This window comes from Chiloscyllium punctatum, chromosome 29 (genome assembly GCF_047496795.1).
Source record: "Chiloscyllium punctatum isolate Juve2018m chromosome 29, sChiPun1.3, whole genome shotgun sequence".
NCBI classification, from domain to species: domain Eukaryota; kingdom Metazoa; phylum Chordata; class Chondrichthyes; order Orectolobiformes; family Hemiscylliidae; genus Chiloscyllium; species Chiloscyllium punctatum.
The window spans coordinates 73093819-73112436 of NC_092767.1; the positions used below are offsets into that span (position 1 = coordinate 73093819).

General features: G+C 45.1%; 1 protein-coding gene across 4 annotated transcripts in view; it reads right to left on the bottom strand.

Moving 5' to 3' along the window:
* Window positions 1-18618, bottom strand: part of eml2 (EMAP like 2) — a 137198-nt gene that overhangs the window by 35141 nt on the left and 83439 nt on the right. For all 4 annotated transcript variants that reach the window (XM_072549407.1, XM_072549408.1, XM_072549409.1 and 1 more), the window contains 6 exons: window positions 12088-12217; window positions 9386-9535; window positions 7925-7994; window positions 4732-4842; window positions 3411-3506; window positions 1492-1626 (listed from right to left, as the gene is read on the bottom strand). In XM_072549407.1, the coding sequence (XP_072405508.1) occupies window positions 1492-1626; window positions 3411-3506; window positions 4732-4842; window positions 7925-7994; window positions 9386-9535; window positions 12088-12217 (692 nt within the window). The remainder of the gene's footprint in view (window positions 1-1491; window positions 1627-3410; window positions 3507-4731; window positions 4843-7924; window positions 7995-9385; window positions 9536-12087; window positions 12218-18618) is intronic.

Below are 18618 nucleotides of genomic sequence, written 5' to 3' on the forward strand. Positions count from 1 at the left end.
CAGGCGACTGACTGTGTGGAGATTGCACGTTCTCCCCGTGTCTGCATGGGTTTCCTCCGGGTGCTCCGGTTTCCTCCCACAGTCCAAAGATGTGCAGGTCAGGGTGGATTGGTCATACTAAATTGCCCATAGTGTTAGGTAAAGGGGTAAATGTTGGGGAAATGGGTGGGTTGCGCTTTGGCAGGTCGGTGTGGACTTTTTGGGCCGAAGGGCCTGTTTCCACACTGAGTAATCTAATCTAATCAGGCCATGTTTTAACCTCTACAGGCAAGACAGGACCAACTCCCAGTCTACATGTCATCGTCCCAATGACCACGTAAACTAATTGCCGACTAACATTTTTACATGTCCACAAGTTTATAAAGGACCACCGCTCAAATCCCACAGAGATGGGACAGTGACGGAGTGCCATTCTCAATGGTTTGCATCTCAGACACTTCCTGCAAAAATATTCCACTGAACAACTGGGTGGCACAATGGTTAGCACTGCTGCCTCACAGCGCCAGAGACCTGGGTTCGATTCCTGCCTTAGGCGACTGTGTGGAGTTTGCACATTCTCAGTGTCTGCGTGGGTTTCCTTCGGGTGCTCCAGTTTCCTCCCACAGTCCAAAAATGTGCAGGTCAGGTGAATTGGCCATGCTAAATTGTCCGTAGTGTTAGGTGTAGGGGAATGGGTCTGGTGGGTGGCAGGTCGGTGTGGACTGGTTGGGCTGAAGGGCCTGTTTCCACACCAAGTAATCTAACCTAAACTGTTCTGATGGAATTTTACAAGATGGAGGGGGGCATGGATAGAATGGGTGGTCAGAGATTTTCCACCAGGCTAGGGTGGTAGAGTGGCTCAGTGGTTAGCACTGCTGCCTCACAGCATCAGGGACTCAGGTTCAATTCCAGCCTCAGGTGATAGTCTGTGTGGAGTTTGCACGTTCTCTTGGTGTCTGTGTGGGTTTCCTCCGGGTGCTCCGATTTCCTCCCACACTCCAAAGATGTGCAGGGTCAGGTGAATCGGCCATGTTAAAGTGCCCCACAGTGTTAGGTGGGTCAGTCAGAGGGAAATGGGTCTGGGTGGGCGACCCTTCAGAGGGTCAGTGTGGACTGGTTGGGCTGAAGGGCCTGTTTCCACACTGTAGGGGAAATCTAACCTTAAGGATAGAAATTAGAGTTACTAAGGGATGCAGGTTTAAGGCATAAGGGGGGGGAATTAAAAGATGAGACAGACTTTTTTTTTGTTTCTAAAAAAAAAGTGCAACAAGTGTCTGGAATACACTGCCAGAGCTGGTGATAGGAACAGATAATAACAATGTTTACAATGCATCTGGACAGAGATAGGAATATAGGGATATGGATTGTGTACAGGGAAACGGTTTTTATAGTTTAGAAAGGTGTCATGTGTCAGCACAGGGTTAGTGGGCCGAAGGGCCTGTCCCCGAGCAGCTCTTCCAGTAGCACAGGGGCTTTCCCACCACCCCATCTGCAAGAACAAAAGCAGCTCACCTCAAAAATGCCATGCTTCTTGGAAAGAGTGTTGCCTTCCATCGTCCAGAAGCAAATGTGGGATTTGCCGCAGGTGATGAGGAGCTGGGCTTCAGTGGGGTGGAAACTCACTGCCAGCACTGACTCGTTGGAACACTGTTTAAAAACAAAAGGATGTGGAACACACAGACAGAGGTTAGACAGGCACCTGCACACAAGGAGCAAGTCATGGAGAAACTCCCTTCCAATGGGCACAAGGTGGCTACAGGGCATTGCGTGACTGTAAGAAATACAAAAGGCAGGAGTGTGCCATTCAGCCCATTGAGCCTGTACTCAATGTAATATGGCCTTGGCTGATCTGGAGCTTCAATTCCACTTCCCCCGACTGCTCCCCAGTCTTTAACATACTCAATGACAGAACATGAGGCAGCCTTCAATTTGACGGTCTTGGGATGAGTTGAGAGCACTCTTTAAATGAGATCCCTTTATGTTGAGTTTGATGAGCTCAGAATGCTGCCCCCAATGGTGCCTGCTAAAATTGCAGGTGTCCTTGTTGGGTTTATTTTGAAGGCGGCCACTTATTTCCAAGTCTCCCTTTATCCAACAACACTACAGGACGGGTTCAATCCATCAGAATATAAAGGCCTGCTTCCAGGGAAGGTACATGACATCGTTAACAGAAGGGATGGGGCTCGGGTGTTGGTAAATATTTTGTAATTCTGTTTATTCATTCATCCTTTTTTTTCCAAAATCACACACAACTGAGTGCCTTCCCACCACCAAAATCACCATGACTTTTTTTTTGGTTTTCACTTTTTAAACATTAACCACCACCAGTAACACAGCCATGTAGCCAATTAGATCATAGAATCCCTACAGTGTGGAAGCTGGCCATTTGGCCCATCAAGTTCACACCAATCCTCCAAGCCTATCCCTGTAACCCTACATTCCCCATGGCCAATCCACCCTAACCTGCACATCTTTGGGCTGTGGGAGAAACCAGAGCACCTGAAGGAAACCCACATGGAGACATGGGGAGAATGTGCAGACTGCATACAGACACAGTCACCCGAGGCTGGAATCGAACCCAGGTCCCTAGTGCTGTGAGGCAGCAGTGCTAACCACTGAGCCACAATGCCCCTTTAGGGCTGATCCAGGACCTTTCACAGGTCTACAATGTAGACAGGCCTAAGCCAGAATCATACCCCTAGACCAATGAGCTATTGCCACATGTTTATGTGCAAAGTCAAAGAGGGCAATGCAAAGCATGAAAAGGTGAAGGGGAGATGGGAAGAGAATAGAGGGACTAAAATGGTTACATTATAAAAGATGTTGAACTAAAGATCTCAGGCTAGACTTAAAACTAAATATTCCTCATACCTGATGAAGGGCTTATGCCTGAAACATCGATTCTCCTGCTCCTTGGATGATGCCTGACCTGTGCTTTTCTAGCACCACACTCTCGACCCTAATCTCCAGCATCTGCAGTCCTCACTTTCTCCTTACGACTAAATATGCATTACTGATAGCTACATGGAACTTAACATTGAACTGGAACTGAACTAAATCTTGTCAGCTTCTCCCAGGGAGAGTCCTTTCATAGTTGGGCCTTATCTTGACGTTATTCCACTCTACACTAATAAATGGGCCTTTTACAAAACATTAACATCGAACACAGACTTCAATTTTATTTATTATTCATTCACAGGATGGGTGCCTCACTGGTTCGGCTAGCATTTATTGCCCACTCCAGTAGAGTGGTAGTGATGATGTGCCAACAGAGAGGGAGATGGTGTGATTGCCATGTGACATTGCCTCATTTCCTGTGAGGCATACAATCTCATTTGCAAATGATGCAGTCATCCTTGTGAATTACTGAGAGCTGTGGCACATTTCAAACCAGTCACAATAAAAACACAACCAAAAACATGGTGCCCTACCTTCACGTCAGCCACTTTTAGCTCTTTCTGCCAGTCCCACACAGACAGGACATGTTCGTTGGAATCATCCACTGCACACAGGTGAACCCCTCCATTCTGCTCAATTCAAATATAGGGAGAAAAGAAATACACCAGATTCAACATCAGACAGCGACAGAATTGGGAATAGTTCCTGTGTGGGTACCTATATGGAAGATGTATCCACACAGGGATCGGTGTGTGTAGCACTACCTGGGAACTGTCCTCCTTGCTCCTGTAGGAATAGCCAAAGGTTAAGAGGCCTGGCATAGAAGCGGATTCAGGAATTGAAGAGGATTTCACCCACCTCCAGAATCTAATGGCACAGCGAGTAGAACCTCACAGCTAAGTAGTATCAGGCTCAAGTCCCCACTCCAGGACTTGTTTTGTCCATGGTCAACATAAAAGTTAGAAACGAGGAGTAAGCCTCTGAGCTTGCTCTGCCATTCAACAAGATCATGGCTGATCTGAACACCACTTCAACTCCACATTCCTGTCTGCTGTGGCATGTGCGTGTTCATATTGCAGTTGTTAATAATTAGCCAGCTAAATCTCACTTCACTCCTATTTTGGAGAATAGTGAAGGTACAAACTAAATTGAAACAGACTCGCTACTACAGTCACATTTGCTTCCTCAGTGCCTGCCTCCGTAACCAACTCATCCCACACGGACTCCAGGCCACCTTTAAACCAGCAGAGTTCAGATCCAATCAGGACAAACAGTACAGACTACAGATTCAAAAACACCAGCAATGGTTCCCCTTCAAGATCCTCCGCTCCACGTTTGCAGCAATGTGCCGGCACCTAACCTCTGTCAGCACCGTCCCCATGACTTGTCCTACCTGCCTATCTTCTTTTCCAACTATCCACTCCACCCTCCTCTCTGACCTATCACCTTCATCCCCTCCCCCATTCACCTATTGTACTCTTTGCTACTTTCTCCCCACCCCCACCCTCCTCTCATTTATCTCTCCACCCTTCAGGCACTCTGCCGCTATTCCTGATGAAGGGCTTTTGCCCGAAATGTTGATTTTCCTGCTCCTCGGATGTTGCCTGAACTGCTGTGCTTTTCCAGCACCACTCTAATCCAGAATATGGTTTCCAGCATCTGCAGTCATTTTTTAGTTTGTTAAAACATTTATCCCTCTCTGACTTTAAACATTGTAAAGTGGTTTTGGCTCATTTCACGTGGTGTGTGTGTGCACGCGTCTCTTAGCCCACAGAGGGGGAAATATTTCCAAAATGGGAATACATTAAGCTAAAGCACAATAGCCTCGTAAACAAATCAATGAATGACACTTACGGACTTGGAGAAGGACACGCAAGAAATGCCTCGATCAAAGACTCCAGATCCGATAACGTGCAGCGTGCTGAGGCTCACCGAATCCCACACACGCACGTGAGGTGGAAGATGCTGTTCGGGAAGGGTAGAAAGTTACTTAAAGAGACTCATAACTGAGATAACTCCATGAAGGCCGGTATCCGTCACCAAGCCACCCATTATTTACACTAGCATAGTGCTTGACACTGATCCAGCTGCCTCAGAGCTCTGAGTGAACAGGACCCCTGACACTTCTGTTCATATTGGTCAGCCAGGGCTCCCTGATTGGAGCAGATTAAACAGCCCCAACCAGGGAACTAATTCTATGAGAGATTCACCCGGCTGACATCTTTCAGGGGCAAAGTTAAAAATCACAACACCAGGTTATAGTCCAACAGTTTTATTTGGAAGCACTAGCTTTTGGAGCGCTGCTCCTTCATCAGGTGGTTGTGGAGTATAAGACCATAAGACACAGAATTTTAGCAAAAGATTACATAGTGTCATGCAACTGAAATTATATATTGAACAAACCTGATTTAGACTGAGGGAGTACTGCGTTTAAGTGGAAGATCCCTTCTCTTTATAAAGACACTGATGAGAAAGAATCTCTTCCCTCGGGAGAAGATTGTGGAGAACCTTCCAAACCCATGACCAATTCCATCTAGAAGGACAAGGGCAGCAGATACATGGGAACACCACCCCCTGCAAGTTCCCCATCACTCACCATCCTGCCTTGGAAATATATCACCATTCCTTCAGTGTCTCTGGGTCAGAATTCTGAAATTCCCTCCCTAAGGGCATTATAGCTTGACCCACAGCAGGTGGACTGCAATGGTTCAAGACAACAGCTCACCACCCCCTCCTCAAGGGCAACTAGGGACAGGTAATAAATGCTGACCCAGCCAACAACGCCCACATCCCACAAATGAGTATTTAAACAAGGAAGCTGGCTGGGTTGTATGGCCTCCTCCTGTTCCCATTTCATATCGTCCCAGCAGCCTTTACTGATTCCACAGTGAGTAGTAAGCAGACAAAAAGTTTTTTCCTTGTGTGATAATGTCTAAATAACAAGGAAAACTTCACCACTTTCCACATTTCTCACTAAATTATTCCATATAAGTTTCCGTAATTGGGATATCGTGTAGCATTAAACAGACTGCATATCTTTCCCACTAGATCCATAGCTCACTTTCAGAACATTCTTGAATGATTACAAGAGAGGACCCATTGAAAAGAAACCAGATCAGGCAATTCTGCCTAGAGCCTGCTCCACCATTCAATATGTTCATGGCCAATCTTTTATTTAATACAACCTTTCCTCATTATCCCAAAATCTTTTAACTCCTTACTATGTGAAATTCTGTAACCTCAGCCTTGAATCTTCACAATGGTTATTCACAGCTGATGGAGTTTCGGTTTTGGAGGACGTAACCAAAACGATAGAGGGCAGAGTCGTTGATATTGTTTACATGGACTTTAGTGAAGCCTTTTGCAAGGTTCTACATGGTAGACTAATTAGTAAAGTTAGATCACATGGGATTCAGTTACAGCTTATCAACTAGATACAAGATTGGCTTGACAATAGGTGACAGAGGATTGTTTTTCATATGGAGGCCTGTGACCAGCGATGTTCCACAGAGATCAGTGCTGGTCTACTGTTCTTGGTCATTTGTATAAATGATTTGGAGGAAACTATTTTAGGCAATGGTTAGTAAGTTTACAGATGACACCAAAACTGATGGTATAGTGGACAGTGAAGAAGGTTACCTCAGATTACAATGGGATCTTGATCAATTGGGCAAATGGGCTGAGGACTGGCAGATGGAGTTTAATTTGAATAAATGCAAGGAATTGCATGTTGGAAAAATGAACAAGGGTAGGAGTTACACAGTTAAACGGTAAGACCCTGGGTAGTCTTATCAAACAGAGAAACCTAAGGGTTCCGTTACATTGTTCTTTAAGATTCATGTCACAGGTAGACAGGCTGTTTAAGAAGATTTTTAGCACACACCGTCATCGCTCAAACCATTGAGTATAGGAGTTGGGACGTCATGTTGAGGTTATACAGGACTTTGGGGAAAGTCACTTTGGAGTACTGTGTGCACTTCTGGTCGCCCTACTATAGGAAGGATATTATTAAATTGAAGAAGGTTCAGAAAGGAGTTAACAGGACTGGAGGGGTTGAGTTATATAAAAAAAAAGGACAAAAAAAGGCTGGGACATTTTTTTTAAGAAACACCGAGCATAGGAGGTTGACAGGTGACCTTATAAAAAGATTTATAAAATCACGGAGTGGCGTAGATACATGTGGCACTGAAAAAGCACATCAGGTCAAGCAGTGTCTGAGGGGCAGGAGAGTCAATGTTTCAGGCATAAGCCCTTCATCAGGAAAGACTATGCTCCTCAGATGCTGCCTGCCCTGCTGCGCTTTTCCAGCGTCACAGTCTTCGACTGACTCTCCAGCACCTGCAGTCCTCACTTTCTCCTAGGGAGATAGATATCGGTGAAACTAAGACTTGGGGATATATTTACAAAGTACCATTAAATCCTTCAGGAGTGACACTAGGAAACACCTCTCTAGGCCAAGTCGGGTAGAAACTTGGAGCTTTCTTCCAAAAGAAATCAATGTTAGATTGCAAATTGAGAAACTGAGACAGATAATACCATTTAGAGTTCTATCAACTGAAAGTACCAAGCAAAAAAGTGTCAAGTCACATCAGGGCGGCATGGTGGTTAGCACTGCTGCCTCACAGCGCCAGAGGCCCGGGTTCACTTCCCACCTCAGGCGACTGACTGTGTGGAGTTTGCATGTTCTCCCTGTGTCTGCATGACGTTGCTCCCGTTTCCTCCCACAGTCCAAAAATGTGCAGATTAGGTGAACTGGCTGTGCTAAATTGCCCGTAGTGTAGGGGAATGGGTCTGGGTGGGGGCGAGTCAGTGTGGACTTGTTGGGCTGAAGGGCCTATTTCCACACTAAGTAATCTAATCTTAGTGAATAGAATGATGACTTGAGGGACTGAGTGTCATCCTCCTGTTCCTATGCCCCTTGCTTTCTGCCGTTTAAGATAATAGGTCCTTTGTTGGGTCAATGTTATAGCAGAGAACTCAGAAACCAAATAGGCAAATATACCTTCTTTATTTAAAGAACAGAAATTGAAATTTGAATAGATTGTACCTTTCCATCTTTTGTGGTTCCTGCCACCTGCCCTGTTGCCATGGTGACTCTGTCAGGATGTACTGCAAGGCTGAGAGAGAGAGGAATGAGTCACAGTGTTGGCCTTTAATTCCTCATCAATAACAGTGCTAGGTCCAGAATAAAACCAGAGTCATATCAAGAGGCCTAGTCACACGCTGTGTACAACCTTTAAGCATGTTACTGTTTCTATTTAACTTCTGCTTCCCTTTCACTTTGTTAGTATTATTTTATTGCATAAGGTTTCACGAACAATACTCAGTCCCTAACCAAGGCATAAATTGGACATTTACAAAAAGGAAAATAAAAGCTGTGAATTTCATCACACAGTAGGGGGCAGTGACGTTCAATTGTCCAAGTGGTTGATGAGAACCCTTTCCAAATGGTGGCAATAGTGTTCTCTTCCCATCCCTAATCCTGATAGTCCTTGGATCAATAGCAAACACGCCACACCACCTTGGAGGCTCAAGAGTACCAAGGCTGTCACCAAGACAAGACGATTGGGTCAAAATCCTGGAATTCCCTCCCTATTGGGATTGTGGGTCAACCTATAGCATTTGGACTGCAGCTGTTAAAGAAGGCAGTTCATCATCACCTTCTCAAGGGGCAACTAGGGACGGGCAATAAATACTGGCCCAGCATCTGAGGGGTAAAAACTTCTAATGCATGGAACTGCGACTGATCTACGCCTGCAGTTATGGTGAGAGTCTGCAGAGATAGCAATGACACACGTGGCTCACAGATAGGATTCAACCCTTCTGGTTGGCTGACAGTGAAGAAAGGTTTGGCACTGATAAAACACGCGAGTCACCAGTGCCCTCCATTTGCCAATGCCAGTAAACTCCAAGCAATCTCACAGTAAGGAGACCATATGGCAAAAAAAAAAAGCTTGTGGTCGTGAAGAAAGGCAACGCAACTAGCCAGCAGAAACTCATCATCGCGATGAGATCACTTGCAGAATGCTGCCTGACCTGCTGTGCTTTTCCAGCACCACACTTTCGACTCTAATCTCCAGCGTCTGCAATTCTCACTTTCTCTTGAAGTTTACACACTGTCCAGTCAACGCTAGAAATGTCATCCAACTTAGGTTCAAGGTCCCCATGGACCACAAACTTCAGTGATATCGTTCATTAAAAAAGTGCATCACTGCACAGACACATAAGCAGAGGGTCAGTGGTGCCTGTGTTACCAAGAGACAATGAGGGGGTGGGGGGGGGGGGGGGGGGGGGGGAAGGTTTCCATTCACTACAATGAAAACGGTTTTGGTACCAACCTTTGACTTGACAATGCAGGTAAAAAAAAAAAGGAGATTGACCCACACAGTGGACACAAAAGGAAAAACAATAAAAATGTCATAAAAATCAACCTGTTTGGATATAGCACTGGGGCAGGTGGCACTTGAGCCTTGTAGCCTAGAAGCAGAGACCACCATAAGATACTTACCATTTCACATCGTCATTATGTCCAAGGTAATGACGCTGCAGCTGCTCTTCTACGTTGTACAGCACAACAACCGAGGCGATAAAGTAAACAATCTCGCCTGTCGGTAGGAGATAGAGATTGGACCTGCAATCGCGCCCTCGATAACCATACCTGGATCGAATGGTTAAGGTAACAATACGAGGAGACTGGAAGTCAGTGTACCACTGAACAGAACCGTGTACAGTGGAATCCTCATGGAGGTCAAACATCATAGAGTCCTAGAACTGTATAGCACAGAAACAGACCCTTTGGTCCAACTTGTCCATGCCAACCAGATATCCTAACCCAATCTAGTCCAGTTTGCCACCAGTCGGCCCATATCCTTCTAACCCCTTCCTATTCATATATCCATCCAGATGACTTTTAAATGCTGTAATTGTACCAGCCTCCACCACTTCCTCTGGCAGCTCATTCCATACACATACCACCCTCTGCGTGAAAGTGATAAACTTTTGACATTTACAACAAAAGAGTTAAACGTATGAAGAATAAAAGCATAGTCTGCAAACAGGAGATTTATCATGTTCACATTTCAGTCAATAATCAGTTTTGATTACCATGACCTGGAATGTTAACTTAGTATCTCTGTGCAGAGATATTGTCTGAGCTGTAGATTATTTCCTGCTCTTCGTTCAGATTAGCAGCATGAGTGCAATTTTCTTTTGCACTGGATTCAAGAATGTTCATCTCAAAAAAAAAAGACATCAATGCCAGGGAAAAAAAGTTTAAAAATAATAAAATATATTTATCCTCAACATTAAGGGCTTGTAAACACGTGTAAAGGTAGTTGCAAATTAGTCTGTCAAAGAAATGGTCAATTTTTAAACCAGTGAGATTTGAGAGGTTGAAACTTATTCCCCATTACCACCCAAACCCATGAACTCTAACCATGTAGAAGGGCAAAGGTCAGAGGACAGCAGGTTATGGTCAAACAGGTTTATTCAAAAATCACAGGTTTCAAAGCACTGCCCCTTTGTCACCTGTGATTTCAAATAAACCTGTTGGACTACAAGTTGGTGTCGTGAGACATCCGATTTTGTCCAACTCAGTCCGACAGCGGAGACGTCACAAATCACCTCCACAAAAAATTGTGTTGAAGAGCAGCAGCTAACTGGGGGCACCACCATCCTTCTGTTTCTCGCTAAGCCATTCACCATCTCCATTTTAGAACTAGATCAGCCATTCCCTCACCATTGAATCAAAACCCTAGAAATTCCTCCCCCACCAGCCCAGTGGGTGCCCCTACACCCGAAGAAATGCCATGGTTCAAGAAAGCAGCTTACCACTAGCTGACCTAGCTAGTGATGCCCATATCTCAGGAATAGACAAAATGCCCTTCGCCACCAATCACTCTTGTGATTCGGAGATGCTGGCGTTGGACTGAGGTGTACAAAGTTAAAAATCACAACACCAGGTTATAGTCCGACAGGTTTAATTGGAAGCACTAGATTTCGGAGTGCTGCTCCTTCATCAGGTGGTTATGGAGTATAAGATTATAAGATTGTAAGATACAGAATTTATAGCAAAAGTTTACAGTGTGATGTAACTGAAATTATATATTGAAAACAACCTGGATTGTTTGTTATAATTTCAGTTACATCACACTGTAAACTTTTGCTATAAATTCTGTATCTTACAATCTTATAATCTTATACTCCACAACCACCTGATGAAGGAGCAGCACTCCAAAAGCTTCCAATTAAACCTCTTGGACTATAACCTGGTGTTGTGATTTTTAATCTTGCAGAGGTGGCAGGAACAGCCTGGCAACTGCAAACGAAAGTAAAACAAAAAATCTCAGAATTATTAGACGCAAATGAAGACCATTTGACCTATTGGGGCCTGCACTAGATCTTCAAAACGAGCATCAATACATTGTACCTGTCTCCTGCTGTTTCAACCCTTGTCTCTAATCTAAAAGATCGGCTGACCCATTGAGCACAATAGCCACCTGGATGGCCTGCTGTTCTATGTATAACAAGGTGGTTGGTACCAGAGGCAGTTTGACTTCCGCAGTGAGAGAGGGTGGCAAGCACAAAATATATTGGATTTCAACCAAAAATATCAGGAAGTACGTGAAAAAGAAAAAGCTTACAGGCCAGAAGTCAGCGTTTACACAAGATTGACCGTGACTCAAATATGTCTAAGTAGGCATTTTTAATTCTGCAATGCAATGATTTGAGACAGAGATAGGATTTCTTGTCAGGAACAAACCACCCAGAAACTCCAGGAGAAGCTCAGCAGGTTTGACAGCATCCAGAAAGAAATCAGAGTTAACGTTTCAGGTCGAACGACCCTTCCGGAGAAGTGATGGGTGAGGAAAGGTCACCTGACCTGAAACATTGACCCTGATGTCTCTCCACAGCTGCTGCCAGACCTGCTGAGCTTCTCACAGCATCCACAGTCTTTTTTTCAGTTTTTAAATAGGTTGTCTGGTGGAGGAGAGCAGAAACTCCTAAAAAAAAAGACAGATGAAAGCAACACCAGCCAGAATGCAAACTGCAGGAAGCTCTGGATCCTTCTATCCACTGAAGTGGGAGGCAGAAACTCACTAGAAAAGTGAGAATTAAGAAATATTTAAGTGGTTATTTTGCAGATCCTGCAACACATTGAAAAACATCTTAAAAGGAAAAGAAACAAATCTGTTGTAAGGTGGAGGATACACCCATTCCATCTTCAGTTTGCAGGCTGGTAATTCAGTCGTGGCCTGCAATTTGTATGTTCCAGTCAGTGCCTGTGGCATGTAGATAGTGATGGGTCGGCCACGTAGGAACATCTTCACATAGCCATCCTCTGTAAAAAAAACAACAGCAGAGAGAGAGAGACAAGAGGGTGAGACACAGTGACCGGCTGTATGCTTCTAAAGCAGAAAAAAGTTATCCTGCTTTATCACCTTCAGAAATCAATCCTCAGGTACTGCACCACCTCACCTTCAGAAAACATCTGGAGAAATTTTTAAAATGGCAAACCTGCCGATACAAATGGAAATTAGATCGCAGCTCTGATGACTGCGGCTCAGTGGATAGCAGGTCCTGTTGCGAATGAAGGAGGTTGCCGGTTCAATTCCGGCTCGAATTGTCTACAGTGTGCAACCCAGACAGAAAACAAGTGCAGTCCTGGCGATGCTGAGTAGCATCACTACCTCCAAGCCAGGAGGCCCAGGTTCAAGTCCCACCCGCTCCAGAGGGATGTAATAACATCTAAAAAGGCTAAAGTCATAGAGATGTCCAGCACAGAAACAGACCCTTCAGTCCAACCCGCTCATGCTGACCAGATGTCCTAAATTAATCTAGTCGCATTTGGCTCATATCCCTCAACTTTATAAAATCATAAGAGTCATGGATAGGGTAAATAGACAAGGGGTGAGTGAGTCCTTAACTTTAGGGCATAGATTTAGGGTGGGGGGGCGGGAGGAAAGAAGATATAAGAGACACCTAACAGGCAACTTTTTCACCCAGAGGGTGGTGTGTGTATGGAATGAGCTGCCAGAGGACGTGATGAAGGAGGGTACAATTACAACATTTAAAAGGCATCTGTTATAATGATTATTGTATATGTATAGGAAGGGTTTGGAGGAATATGGGCTGGGTACCGGCAAGTGGGACCAGATTAGATTGGGATATCTGGTCGGCATGGAGATGTCGTACCTCTGACTCTACAAACTTTTCCTATTCATATCCCCATCCAGATACCTTTTAAATACTGTAATTGTACCAGCCTCCAGATTTGGGAATCATCCAACTTGGAGAAGGGACTTTGGGTTTTCATTCATGGATAATGGGAATACTATCCTGACAGAACACTGCACCATCTCCAATGCCAAATTTCTGATGAGTTGTCAACCCAAAAAAGGTTCCATCTGCTCTCAAAAGTGGTTGCAAAGATCTGGTGGCGTCACAGGGTGACCCCTGTATCCGTGGAATTGTTTTCTGCAGTTTCCTGTGGGCTGAACATGCTACAGGGAACCTTCTAGAAGCAGGAGGCTGTCGGGAAGGTAAATTTTCCCACTGAAATGAATGGGTTCATTCCTATCCCCGGTAGTTCAGGGAACCTACTGTATTTTAAACAGAAGAGAGGTCCCTGTCTCCTGATCAATCTCTATTTCTCAAAAGCATGGGCGTCCAAAAACCAAAACTACTACAGATGCTGGAAACCATAGCTAATAACGAACAGAAGGGGGGGGGAAATGGAGGAATTCAGGTCAGGAAGCAGCTATGAGGAGAAACAGTTTGTTTCAGGTTAAATGATCTCTCAGAATTTGTTCTAATGCGAGACCACCCAACTGAAATGATGGAGGGAGGGAGGGAGGGAGGGAGGAAGAGAAACTAATATATCTCTTTCATGTGTGTGATCTCTGAAGATCTGAAAAAAAAGGTCAACCTGAAACATTAACTGTTCCTCTTCACAGCTGCTTCCGGATTTAAATTTTCCCTTTTTTAAAAAAAGAAATTCCTACTGGTTCAACCCAGTTTCTGACTTTCCGTTAACAATTTAACAAGTTATTTGACTGTGTAGCATTTTGGGATGGGCAGTGGATACAAACATTACCACTTAAATGCAAGTGTTTCGCAAATCCATTTTGATATACATCAGAAGGAATGCAGTGATCACAGCTCAAACATTTGAAGATACATAGATTAGATTAGATTCTCTACAACGTGGAAACAGGCCCTTCGGCCCAACTAGTCCACACTGACCCTCCAAAGAGCAACTCACCCAGACCCATTCTCTCTAAATAATGCACCTAACTCTATGGGTAATTTAGCAATTCACCTGACCTGCACATCTTTGGACTGTGGGACGAAACCACAAGACCTGGAGGAAATCCACACAGAATGTGCAAACGTCACACAGACAGTGGCCAGAGGCCGAAATCGAACCTGGGTCCCTGTAAGGCAGTAGTGCTAACCACTGAGCTACCATGCTGCCCCAGCTAGCTTTTTAAAAAAAATGGTGGGGTCTCTCTAAGAAGACCATTTTCCCCCACCCACCCTCCTTTCCAGATGTTGGGCATTTCTGAAACTTAGTCTAAAAGGTTGGACTGGATGGTGGCTCAGTGGTTAGCGTTTCTGCCTCTCAGTACCAGGGATCGGAGTTCAATTCCACACTGTGCAAACTCCACACAGTTGCCATTCTCCCTGTGTCTGTGTGGATTTCCTTCCAAAGATGGGCAGGTTAGGATGGATTGGCCAGGCTAGGTTGCCCACAATGTCCAGGGATGTGCAGGCAAAGTGGATTAGTTATGGTAAATGTGGGGCTACACGGATGGGGTGGAATGGGATGCTGTGCAGGTCGGTGTGGACTGGATGGGCTCAATGGCCTGCCCCCACACTATAGGTATTCGAAACTATTGCAAGTGTCACTGTCATATTCTAACTGGGTTTGCAAGTGTGTAAATCACTCCAGATTGATCTCATCCATACTGCCATTGATTGTAACAGTGTGCTCTCAGAGCACACTGAGAGGCTGTGAATAAGAGTTACATAGAACAAAAGGATAAACTCTTTCTGGTTTTGTTATTGCTTTACTCTGGATTAATTACTGACAGACTCAGAGGCATTTACATTTGGGATTTTGGCTAAAATCCCAATCATTTACAGCTGGAAGGGACGGTCAAAAGGACATAGATAAAGCATGGAACCTGAACAAGTCAATAACAGGAGACACACTGACTCATCTGATCATTAACGCGAAGTTCGACGTCCAAACAGTGAACATAGTAAATTCATTATAAAAGGATGCCATTGATCACTTGGCTCTGAGGAGAAAGTGAGGACTGCAGATCAGAGCTGAAAATGTGTTGCTGGGAAAGCGCAGCAGGTCAGGCAGCATCCAAGGAGCAGGAGAATCGACGTGTCGGGCACGAGCCCTTCTTCAGGAATGAGGAGAGTGTGCCAAGCAGGCTAAGATAAGAGGTAGGGAGGAGGGACGTCAGGTCCACACCCCCCACCAACCCAACCTCCACTCCCGGCACCTTCCCCTGCAACCGCAAGAAATGCAAAACTTGCGCCCACACCTCCCCCCTTACTTCCCTCCAAGGGCCCAAGGGATCCTTCCATATCCGCCACAAATTCACCTGCACCTCCACACATCCTCTATTGCATCCGCTGTACCAGATTGTGGCCTCCTCTACATTGGGGAGACAGGCCACCTACTTGCGGAACGTTTCAGAGAACACCTCTGGGACACCCGGACCAACCAACCCAACCACCCCATGGTTCAACATTTCAACTCCCCCTCCCACTCCAAGGACATGCAGGTCCTTGGACGACTCCATCGCCAGACCATAGCAACACGACGGCTGGAGGAAGAGCGCCTCATCTTCCGCCTAGGAACCCTCCAACCACAAGGGATGAACTCAGATTTCTCCAGTTTCCTCATTTCCCCTCCCCCCCACCTTGTCTCAGTCCCAACCCTCGAACTCAGCACCACCTTCCTAACCTGCAATCTTCTTCCTGACCTCTCTGCCCCCACCCCCACTCCAGCCTATCACCATCACCTTAACCTCCTTCCACCTATTGCATTTACAACACCCCTCCCCCAAGTCCCTCCTCCCTACCTTTTATCTTAGCCTGCTGGACACACTTTCCTCATTCCTGAAGAAGGGCTTATGCCCGAAACGTCGATTCTCCTGTTCCTTCGATGCTGCCTGACCTGCTGCGCTTTTCCAGCAGGACATTTTCATCACTTTGCTCTGGGCAAGCTCAGTACAGAAAACTGTCCAAATGAATTTGGAGGACACAAGTGAAGAAATAAATATGCTCAATGATTTTGTAATAAAAAAAGTTTAATGATATGAGTAGTTAAAGATGGGACAGTAGGCAGATAGGACAAGGCTGATGGGGTCATAGCAGCCATCAGTGTTTATATAGCAACATTAAGTATCAAAAAGGAAAAGCAGAGACACAGAATACCTGACCTCATGCTTGCTAGTCTAGCTGTTAGATTCACCTGTCCATGACAGTACTGAGGGAACACTATAGTACTTGGAAATGAAGCCCAGTCTGTATAGTGATGATACCCTTATCTGTCCAATGGGACAGTTGTTTTCCCCCTACCCCCATTCACTCATGGTAATAAATACTGGTTTAGCCAGAGATGCCAAACAGGCAGTCAAGAGTCCACATTGCTATGGACCTGGAGTCACATGTAGGCCAGACAAGGTAAAGATGGCAGTTTCCTTCCTTAAAAGGACACAGTGAACCAGATGGGTTTTTCTGACAAAAAAAAAGTGTGGTTATGGTCATCATTAGACTTTTAATTCCAGATTTTTTTTTAAAATAAAACAGAATTCAAGTTCCAACAGCTGCCATAGCAGAATTTGAACCTGGGTCCCCAGGTTACTTGGCTTAAAAGAATTCTGACTACAGCTAGCAACTCAAAACCCAGCATTCATGAGATGCTATGGACCAGATTGGTGTTCATTCATAATCTGGAACCTTATGATCCAGCAGGTCTCCATTCTACTGGTGGTGCCATCAAGCTGGGAGGAGAAGGAGGGGCTGGTTGATGATTACCCATTGTTCCAAAGAGGATTACTGCAGGGCATGCCAGGAGCAGTACAAAGCATTGTCATATCACAAGGACAACACTGGAATACTTGCACGATAGACAACAGAACTGGCTTACAATACACCCCTTACTAGAGTCATAACCAATGCTAAGGAAGCCAGTCATTGTTGGAGGTCAATCCTCCCGCTGGGACATTTCTGCAGGAGTTCCTCAGGGCAATGTCCTCAGCTCAAACAAACATCTTTCATGACTTTTCCTCTAACACAAGGTCAGAAGGGAGGATGTTTGCAATTGATCACAATGTTCAGCACCATTTGAGAATCTTCAGGTCCTGACGCAGTCCAATATCCAAACTCAACAAGATCTAGACAGTCAGGTTTGGGCTGATGATCTGAACGTTGCTTGCCACTTACGTGCAAGAGAATGACCATCTGATTATTACCATCACTGAATGCCCCACTATCAAACAATCTGGGGGTTACCATGGACTAGCCATATCAATACAGTGGCTACAGAGAGTAGCTCAGAGGCTGGAAATCCTGCAGTGAGTAACTTGCCTCCTGACACCCCCCCAAAGCCTGTCCACCAGTCAGTGTTACAGAACACTCCCCACTTGCCCTGGATGGGTGCAGCTCCAAACCCACTCAAGGAGCTGAACACCATCCAGGACAAAGCAACTTCATTTGATTGGGTTAAAAAAAAAATCACAACACCAGTTTATAGTCCAATAGGTTTAATTGGAAGCAAATCATTTTATTGGTATCACATTTGCTATCTTCCAAAATTCATCCCCTCCAACACCAAAAACTGTAGCAGCAGCATGTACTATCTACACGATGCACAGCAACAACCCTCCAAGGCCTCCCTGACAGCATTTTCCAAACCTGTGACCTCTATCTCCTGGAAGGAGAAGGGCAGCAGATACATGGGAACACCACCCCCCCCCCTGCAAAGTTCCTCCCTCAACCACTCACCTTCCTGACTTGGAAATATATCAGCATCCCTTCAGTGTTGCTGGGTCAAAGATCACAGCTCCCTCCCTCCAACTACACAGAGTCTACATCGTGTTCCAAAACAAGAGGCAGCTCACCAAACCCACTCCCCCTCCCCCTCCAGGGCAATAAATACTTGCCTATTTAATAATACCACCATCATCCCACAAAACAAATTTAGTTTAAAAACCAAATTCTCACCCTGTTTCAAATCCCTCCATGGGGTTGTCTTCCCCAATCTCTAATATCTTCAGTTCAACAGCAGATCTCTGGCCTGTTGTGTATACCCAATGTAAACACTTCATGGGTGATTGTCCCTTCAGCTGCCTGGCTCCAACCCCTGCAATTCCTGTCCTACACTTTTCCACCTCAATTTTCTCCTTTTAAACACCCTTAAAAGCCTACTTTAGCTGCAATTATGGGGACCTGCTATTAGATCATAGTCACTCCGAGCTCTTTTATAAGAGAGATGGAAGTGCTATAATGTGGAGAAAGAGGATTGCATATTTCCCAAGGGGCTAGATAAATACACATTGATTGGTTTTTAAACATACTCATTCAGGCTACAGAAAAAGCCTTGGTTTTTGTCAGAGACGTGGTCCTTATGTCACTTGGTGATGAATGAGAGATGTGGACAACCTACTAGTAATGGGTCAACTGGTAAGGAGAATTGCATTGATCAGAGATCTC